The sequence below is a fragment of the Bison bison genome, unplaced genomic scaffold, assembly GCF_000754665.1.
Source record: "Bison bison bison isolate TAMUID 2011002044 unplaced genomic scaffold, Bison_UMD1.0 scf7180017864371, whole genome shotgun sequence".
NCBI classification, from domain to species: Eukaryota; Metazoa; Chordata; class Mammalia; order Artiodactyla; family Bovidae; genus Bison; species Bison bison.
Window position 1 is genome coordinate 5,478,379 of NW_011494943.1, and position 9,554 is coordinate 5,487,932.

General features: G+C 56.9%; 1 protein-coding gene across 1 annotated transcript in view; it reads right to left on the reverse strand.

Moving 5' to 3' along the window:
* Positions 1 to 9,554, reverse strand: part of SDK2 (sidekick cell adhesion molecule 2) — a 147,385-nt gene that overhangs the window by 25,935 nt on the left and 111,896 nt on the right. Inside the window, exons 41-42 of the mRNA XM_010856483.1 lie at positions 4,093 to 4,279; positions 1,147 to 1,284 (exon numbers count right to left, since the gene is read on the reverse strand). Of these exons, the coding sequence (XP_010854785.1) occupies positions 1,147 to 1,284; positions 4,093 to 4,279 (325 nt within the window). The remainder of the gene's footprint in view (positions 1 to 1,146; positions 1,285 to 4,092; positions 4,280 to 9,554) is intronic.

Genomic DNA, 9,554 nt, shown 5'->3' on the forward strand with positions numbered 1-9,554 from the left:
CCTGCCTTTCTGACTCTGCAGCAGTGATTTCAGCTGTGGTGGGGCAGCCCCTGGGGGGCCTGGGAGGTGGGCAGGGTCCTGTCCAGGGCCTGGAGGGAGGTGTAGGGCAGGGGTTGTGGGGAGAGCTCTGAGCATTGCTCACAGGACCAGGGCTCAGGGCAGCAGGGGGCAACCTGCAGAACCAGGGGCTGGAGCCGAGGCTCCCAGAGAGCAGCGGGGTGCAGTGACCCCCCCAGGCCTCTGCATCTGCTCAGGGAGAGGCCCCAAGGCTTTGATCAGAGTCTCAGAGGGGTTCCTGACCCCACGAAAGGCAGAGAAGAACTAACTCAGGGTCAGGTGAGTCCCTAAGGCTGAGGGATCACACGTAGGATGGAACCTTGGGGGATGGTCCATCTTTATTTTTAGCCTTTTTTTTGTTGTTGTTTAATTTTTATTCTTTAAAAAATATATTTATTTATTGGGCTGTGGGCTGTGATTCATTTGAAAAGACCCTGATGCTGGGAAAGATTGAAGGCGGGAGGAGAAGGGGATGACAGAGGATGAGATGGTTGGATGGCATCACCAACTTGATGCACATGAGTTTGAGCAAGCTCCGGGAGTTGGTGATGGACAGGGAGGCCTGGCGTGCTGCAGTCCATGGGGTCGCAGTTCAGTCAGACTGAACTGAACTGACAGTTCTTCGTTGTGGCATGCAGAATCTCAGTTGCTGCCAGTGGCCTCTTAGTTTCAGCGTGTGGGATCTAGTTCCCCGACCAGGGACGGATCCCATGGTCCCCGCACTGGGAGCACTCTTAACTGCTGGACCCCAGGGAAGGCCCCTGGTCCGTCTCCATGATCCATCTCGGGATGCCGTATTTTGCCCAGGTGTTTTTCCTTCTTCCCCATTTCTATCCGCTGACAGGGAGAACATACTTAACAATTCTCTCCTAGAACTCAGGAGGCCGGGGCTGCTGCTCCAGTTTGCTCTCCACTTGCTGCTGTTTGACCTTGGCCCTGCCCCATCCCTGCCCTGCCTGTCTCCAGTTTATACTGGGACTGTATAAACTGTGGGAGAGGCTCATCGCTTGGACTCTGCATAGTGACGATGGAGGGGAACCATGCAGAGGGCAGGTTTGGGGAGCCCTGCTGGAAGGGGGCTGCACTCACCATCCACGGGGGTGCAGGGCTCGTACACCAGCCGGTAGCCCTCCAGGACGCCGTTGGGGAACTCTGGGGCCCCCCAGGACACGTTCACGGAGGTGGTGGTCAGCTCGCTGAACCTGACGGAGCTGGGAGCGCTGGGGGCTGGAGGGAGAGAGCAGAGGGGCTTTGTTTCCTCCCTTCTGGAAGTTCAGAGCCCTGGGTCTGGTTCCGAGGAACCAGCAGGGGCGCGTGGATCCCTGGACAAACAAGAAAGCGGGATTTCATGCAAGAGAGGGCAGGAGGGGTCGCTAGAGGGCACTGGGCCCCTCCCCTCCCTGCTGACATCCTTAGCATTCTTCTCAATGTCAGCGTCCAAGTACTAGGAGAAAACAGGATTTTGTTTTCAGAAAGTTGGAGAACTCAGGCTTCCTCCTGATAATTGGCCCTGAGAGCAGGACCCCTGGGGTCGCTGCGGTGGAGGCGGGGGAGGGGGGGTAGTGCCAGATCATGTTCTGCCTTCCCTGGGGGCAGGGGGGATGCCTGGGCCTCAGAGCATCAGGTGGGCATTAAACAACCAGCCCTGCCATGGACATAGCCTCTCTCTTGTCCTGGGGCCCCAGGGATTATGGCCAAGAGACACCATGCTGGCTGAAGCAGCGGAACCAGGACCTGTCAACTCTCTGGAAGATATTTTCTTGGCCTGAGAACCCGACCCTGAAACCATAGGAGGGGAGAGGCCTGAGGGGGAGGACAGAGAGGAAGCGAGGGAAGCGTCCAGCCTGCAGCATCCCGAGCTGGCTCCGGGGGGCGGGGGTACGGGGTACAGCCAGGCTATTATTGTCCAGCGCCACCTCCCCACAGAGCCGGGGCTGATCCTGCCGGCTTCCGCTCGGCCCGGGAGGCAGCGTCAGTGAGCCGTCTGTGAAGGGGGGAGGTCAGGTCTACAGGCCCTTCCTGCCTCCGCTCTGCACGAGGGATGTGAGGCAGAACACTCCGTTTCGGTGACAGAAGCATTCAGGCTCCCGGGGGTCCGCATCCGGCCAATGACACTGACAGAGTGTGGTGCGGCCAGGCAGACAGACCCCCGGGAGCCTGGCGGAGGAAGGAGTATCCCTGGAGCCAGAGCCGGAACCCGAGGAGGACAATACTTGGGAACAGACTCCTCGGGGTCTCGCTGTCTCTTTAAGAGAAAGATGATGGACAGAAGGGGAAGCAGCAGCTTGAGAAAGAGGCGAGGTTAGGCCCAAAGGCTTGTATTCAAATCCACGGGGAGGAAACTCCACGGCAGGCAAAGGAGGGGACTGAAGCGGTGAAGACAGCCCAGGACTAGCTCAGACATCCGGGGCTCCAGCCTCTCCTCCCCACCCCGCCCCCACCCTGCACCGACCAGCGGGGGACCGTGGGGGAGAAGCCTCACTTCCCGGGTCACCTGTGCTCATCGTGAAACGGGCCCATCCGGGGGTTCCGACAAGATCAAGTGCATACTACTGCCTGAGAAGGCGCATGAGTGTGTGTTTGTGCTAAGTCACTTCAGTCGTGTCCGACTCTTTGTGACCCCGTGGACTGTAGCCTGCCAGGCTCCTCTGTCCAAGGGGTTCTCCAGGCAAGAATACTGGAGCAGGTTGCCACGCCCTCCTCCAGGGGATCTTCCCGATGCAGGGGTGGAACCCACATCTCTTACATCTCCTGCATTGGCAGGAGGGTCCTTTACCCCTAGCGCCACCTGGGAACAGCGGCTCAAGTGGCAGTGATGCCGTCTAGAGGGGTGCCCTGCATGTGTGGGCTGCAGGGCTCGCACCCCGCCCGCTCCTCCCCTGCGCTCCCCTGCAGCCTCCTAAAGGACCTCCCTGCCCCCATGAGCCTGTCCTCTATTCAGCAGCCAGAGCCATCTTTCAAAAACATAAGCCAGATCCTGTGGCCCAGCTGCTTATCCCCACCAATGGCTGCCCATCATGCTTAGAATTAATGCCAGACTTTCTTCCGAGGCCCCCAGGCCCTCTACCCTCTGACTCTCACTCCCGGTCTCTCAAGCCTCCCGGCCTGCGCTCTGGCCTCTTGGCCCCTCCAGCCTCCAGGCCTCGGCACCTGCTGGTCCCTGGACTCGGAACACCCCCCGCCTCCAGGACTTCCCGTGACCGGCCTTGTCTTCCCACTGAAATCTCAGCCCGGATGTCAGCCGCTCAGCCGGGCCTCTATGGGCCAACCTCTCCAAAGCCATCTGTCCACCCCTTGCCTCTGCCCTGAGACCGCTCACACCGCCTGCCACCCGAGGTTAATTCCTCTAGATGCTTGTAACCAGCCGACTCCCCTGCTAGGAGGAGGGGACCTCATCAGGTTCCTTCGCTGTTGTGTCCCCCGCATCTAGCACAGCGCAGGCCCAGGGAAGGCGCTCAGTAAGTGAACAGTGGCATGATCAGAGCTGGGGAGATAAAAGCAAGTCGGGTGGGAGCAAGGCAGGGAGCAGAAGGGGGCTGGCTGGGCGCAGACTGGCTGTCGGCAAGGAGGGCTTCCGTGGGAAGATAAGGGGAGGAAGGGCTAGATGCGGGGGGCCTGGCCAAGGCTTCCTGGGGATAGCGCCTCTCTTATTCTTTTTTTTAAAATAATGTGTTTATTTATTCGGCTATGCTGGGTCTTGGCTGTGCCACTCAGGGTCTTTGATCTTTTTTGGGGCGTGCAGAATCTTTAGTTGCGGCACGTGGGATCTAGTTCCCTGACCAGGGATCGAACTCAGGCCCCCTGCATTGGGAGCGTGGAGTTATGGCCACTGGACCATCAAGGAAGTCCCAGCGCGTCTCTTCTGAGCACTCACGTCCAGGCCCCTCTAGGCGGCCATGCTCTGCCACTCTGGAGGGCATACCCTGGGGCCTGGGGACCCAGCTCCCATCGCTCAGCTGCCTCCTCCCGCCCGTGAGCCCGGGTGCCAGGTGGGCCCCCTCGTCTCCCCATCTGCCCCTCCAGCCTCTCCCCCACCTGCTTGCTGGGTCTGGCCCCGGGTGGGGGTGCTCCGAGGCCCATCCCCCGCGGCGTTGAAGGCTGCCACGCTGACCATGTAGGCCGTGTAGCCTGTCAGGTTCTTGAGCTTGACGCTGTTCTCGGCCAGGAAAAGCGTCTTCACCCGCTCGGTGAGGTTACGCCGCTGGGCCTCCCAGAAATAGATCTGTGGGCACAGAGGTGGCAGAGTGAGGGAGGCCATGACCCAGCTTCCCCCTGCCCCTGCCTGATCCCAGGGTCGCAGACACACCTCCGCTCGAACTATCCCCAGGCCTGGACGGCAGGTGAGTCACCCAGGAAATAGTACTGTTCTTGTTCAGTCGCTCAGTCGTGTCTGACTCTTTGCGACCCCATGGACTGTACCCTGCCAGGCTCCTCTGTCCATGGGATTCTCCAGGCAAGAATACTGGAGTGGGTTGCCATTCCCTCCTCCAGGGGATCTTCCTGATCCAGGGATGGAACCCATGTCTCCTGCATTGGCAGGCGGGTTCTGCCTAGGAAGAACCCTGGGAAGCCTAGGATATAGGAGTATTTAAGAGCTGCTTTACAAACCCTGGTGGCTCAGAGGTAAAACATCTGCCTGCAATGCGGGAGACCTGGGTTCGATCCCTGGGTTGGGAAGATCCCCTGGAGAAGGAAATGGCAACCCACTCCAGTATTCTTGCCTGGAGAATCCCATGGACAGAGGAGCCTGGTGGGCTACAGTCCATGGGGTCGCAAAGAGTCAGACACGACTGAGTGACTTCACTCACTTTTACAAACCCTTCCAGAACCTTCGTTTTCACAGCCAATCCTTCAGTCCCTGCTAGACCGTAAACCCCATGAGGGCACAGAGCCCGAGTCTGTTGATGGCAGGCACATAAGCCCTCAGAATAGTCACTGTAGGTATAAACCAATTCTGTTCTGAGGATCCGGAGTGCAGGGCAGGTAGACTCCACCCCAGCGAAGAGGTGGGTTCAAGGGCCAGCCCATCGGCACCACCTGGGAGCTGTCCAGGGCTGCAGGGCCTGGGTGAGCTGCTGGCACACGGCAGTTTGCACAGCCCACGGTAGAAGTGGGCACGCCTGGGCTGACCCCAGGGTACCGCTGACTCGGGCAGGTGACTTCCCTAAGCTGCAGGGAAGCTGCATAGCTTCTGTATAGCCTCTGTATAGCCGAGGTCAAGGACACCCACTTCCTAGGACCAGCGTGATGGAGAGGAAAGAAGGAAGACACATGAGGCCGCAGGCAGTTTTAGTCCAGGAGCACAGCAGTTCCCCAGCGCTTACAATTACATGGATCTGAAGTGCCTGGGTCCACTTCTACAAGGATTTGCTTTCAACAGATCAGTCAACAGGGTCGGCAGTGGGTTGTATTGGCAGATACAGAGAGCCGTCTATGAAACAATCCCCTGAGGATTCCGAGGAAGGGCTCTACTTCGTATTAACCGGGAGTTGAGAATCCCAGGTACGGGGGAGCCTGGTGGGCTGCCGTCTATGGGGTCGCAGAGTCGGACACGACTGAAGCGACTTAGCAGCAGCAGCAGCAGCAGGGTTCGCTAGTGGCGAGTGAGGCCATGCATCCTTCCCTAGTTTCAGAACTCTGCGACCAGAGCACGGGGAACGCAGGGAGCCCGAGGCCGCAGGTTTTAGAGGGCATTTGGCACCACCTGCTGGCCAAAGGCGTTTCTGCATGCTCTGGGCTCAATTTCTCAGTTTGCCTGGAGAAAGCTCATAAAAGTGAGAAAAAGCTAATAAAACTGTCCCTGCCCGGCATGTGTGAACTGGCAGTTAGGATGCCTCAGTGCTACAAAATCCTTGTTATTTTTCTAACCCCTCCCTTTTTCTTTCTTTTTCCAGTCTTCTGACATGGGTAGATGTGTGGGAGTTGAGATAGTTCCTCATTAAATCACTCGTTCATGGGTTCACTGTTTGGAAAAAATAAATGAACCCTCTTGGAGTGGATTCAAGAGAGACGGGGAAGAGGCAAGGGGGACAGACGTTTTGGGGGAGGGTTTATGCTAGAAAGGGGCCAACCGGAAAAATGGCTGAAGCCAACGTGAGGTCAGGAAGAGGCGTTCGAAAGATGGAATGCGTTTTAGAGCAAGAAAAGCGAAGATGCGGGAGAGGGGGTGCCAGTTGCTGGCATCACGTTCTTGGCACAGGGGAGGGGGGTCCAGGACCCAAGCCACCTCACATCCATAAATGGGCACCCTCCGCAGGTGGGTCTGACTCGCGTGTACTGAATCCAGCAGACTTCTGTTAGATGATGATTCAATGTCATTTGTGCAAAACAGCCCAGGGACCTGAGCCTTGAGCACCTCAGCAGGTGGCACACGGCCCGGTTGCTGTGCAGGCCGGAGGTGGCCAGGTGTCTGCAAGGAAATGGCTCCCGGGAGCGCCCACATCTTTGGCTCCCTTGTGTCTTAAGCACTCAGAATCATGCCTGGCACACCTGTTGGTGATCAATAACTATTTGCTGATGGATAAACACTGTCTGTAGACGGGAACAGGCGCGGGAATGAATTATGGTCACTACTTTCTATCTCTTATTCTCAATTCCAGGCCCGCTTTTTACAACTGGAGTATAATTGCTCTACACCGCTGTGTTAGTTTCTGCTGTCCAACCATGAGGGTCAGCTACATGTGAACGTACATCCCCTCCCTCTTGGAGCTCCCTGCCACTGACCCCTTCCCAACCCTCAAGGTCATCACAGACCACCGGGTCCCTGCCCCTTCTGGCTTCATCACAGGCGTCTTCAGCCTCAGTTAAGTCAGGTCCAAGCCCACACGCCACATCGCTGGCTGTCGCTGGAGGAAAGTCACACTTTCAGTTCACGGGCATGGCCTCCAGTGGCCGGTAACCGTGCTACACTGGTCTGGTCCACCTACGGCAATATCGCACCTCGCGGCTCCATGCCTCTCCTTCCCATCCCCGCTCCTAGCTGCGGGCCCTTCAGAGAGCACCAGAAGCCATCCTGGGAGACTCCAGACGCTCCCTTCGCCACCTGGACCACCTCCCCCGCTGTGTCCCTACCTTCTGCCTCCCTCCTGCAGCTCCCTACTGAGATGACCCCACCTTCCTGCCCTAAATCCCAGCCCCTGTCACCTCTTCCAGGGCATCACCCACCACAGCTTCCTCTCGTCCCCGAATCACGAAATTCTTCCTCTTTCCAGAACTGTTTTTATCAGCACACACACGAGTTATTCCTCCCATCTTAAAACCGCCTCTGTTGACTGTCTTTTTCCAGCCTCTACTGTATTTCGTCACTTTTCTCTAAAGCAAAACTCCTCAAAAGGGATGTCACCACTGGCTGCCTCTCCTCATTCTCTCTCGAACCCACTCCAAGCAGGCATCCCCTGCCCCGAACTTGTTATCAGAGTCACCCGTGAACTTGGCCTGTTTAATGTAATCATTCAGGGCTCTGGAAACTCCTGTAAAGGGCCAGGTAAGAAATATTTCAGGCTTTGCAGGCCCCACGGTCTCTGTGGAAGTTATTCAACTCTGCCTTGTGACTTGAAAGGAGCCAAAAGTGATCTGTAAACAAATGGGTGTGGCTGTGTGCCAATAAAACTTTATTTATAAAAACAAGTTGTGGGCGGGATTAGGCCCATGGGCTGTGGTCTGCTCATCCCTGAATCACTGCCTCCTAGGTCTCTTCTTGCTTGAGCTCTCAGGAGGGTTGGCGCATCTGCTTCCTCTCCCCTGAAAGCACAGTCTTCACGTGGGTTTTGAGAATTCGATCACTTGCTTTGGTCCTGGGGCTCAGTTTTCAGACGTCTGGTGTTCATTATCTAACCGTGTCTAATCTCCAGGCTTTCAGTACCATCTGTGTGCTGAAGGCGTTCACCACTCACACCTCCAGCCTGGAACTTCTCCCCTGGACTCCGCACCCGTGTGTCCAGCTCCCTTCAGCGTTTCCCCGTGGACATCCAACAAGCGTCTTGAGCCTCCTCCTCTGGCCCCCTCCACCTTCACTGCCTCCTTTTTTCCTGCTCTGTAACTGGAAGCTCCAGTATCCAACTGCTCGGAAATCCTTGCTGCTTTTCCTCCTGTCACATTCCACGAACAGCTCATCAGCAAATTCTGCTGGCTCTGCCCTCCGTGTGGAACCAAGAGCAAACGCTTCTCACAGCTACTGCTTGGTCTAAACCCCCATCACCTGGCGATGCCGCCAGCTCTTCGTGGTTTTGCACTTGCCCCGACGCAGACTCCCTTCAATGCAGCAGCCAGTACAAGCTTCAAAAACCCAGGTCACCCAGGTCCGTCTTCTGTCCCCAAGCCCCCCATGGCCGTCATCTCATTCAGCCAAAGCTCAGAGGGCTCCAGGTAATGCACTCCGTCATGCTGGGTCTCTCTGCTGGGCATTGTGTGAGCCTAGCACCCACTGAACCCAGGGCCTTTGCTCGTCAGTCCCCTTGTTCCGGAACACTCTTCTCTCAGATCCACACGATTCACACCTGGCTTGCCTTCATCTTTGCTCACGTGGCAAATTCTCATTAAGTCTTCTCCCGAAGACCCTGTTTAAAGTCCCAAACGTGCCCCTTAACCTGCTTCACTCACCACCAGCTGGAGCTGCTCCTTGCTTTGTGCGTCACTAGCTTTCCTCCCCTGCAGTTTAAGCTCACGCTGTCTCTGATTTAATCTCAGTATCGGGAACGCAGCGGGCACAAAATAACTACTCAATAAACACGCGTTCCTGAAAAGGCCGGCTGCACCGACCTGCCTGCCCCCACACACGTCACAGCTCACCCTGGCCTGACCACTGGCTGGTGGTGTGAGCCCATGGTTGACGTTAAGGCCGACGAGCATGGACGTTAATGCAGGGCTTGTTATTGTTGTTTAGTCACTCAGTCGTGTCTGGCTCTTTGCGATCCCATGGACTGCAGCCTACCAGGTTCCTCTGTCCATGCAATTCTCCAGGCATGAGTACTGGACTGGGTTGCCATTTCCTTCTTCAGGGGATCTTCCCAATGCAGGAATCAAGCCCACGTCTCTTGCACTGGCAGGCAGATTCTTTACCACCAGGGAAGTCCTAATGCAGGTCTCAGAGGCGGCAATTCTCTTTCCCTCATCAGCGTCCTTGCTTGGTTGTGATGTTCCCCTGAGCACGTGGACCTCTGCGGTGTGATGCACCACGCCCGGGCACCCACACATTTCCGGGGACCGTGCATTAACTGGAGGTGTTCACATCTCCCTAGCCTGGTGTCTGCCAAGCTAGAGCAGGCCCCGCCAGGCTCCTTTGTCGTCCCTGGGGAGGCATATGTTAGGGGCGCAATATTTAGTTCTCCCAGCTGGCGCTGCTCAGGAGCGTCATCCATCTTCAGAGCATCCTTGGCGAGACGTCTCTCCTTTTCGCTCCCGCCTTCTTCACCCCACACAGAGCCAGACTCCTATATATGGGGTCTCCAAGAGCCGTGGGACCCAGCAAGGCCCCTGCCTTTGTGGAAACTCAAGTTTCT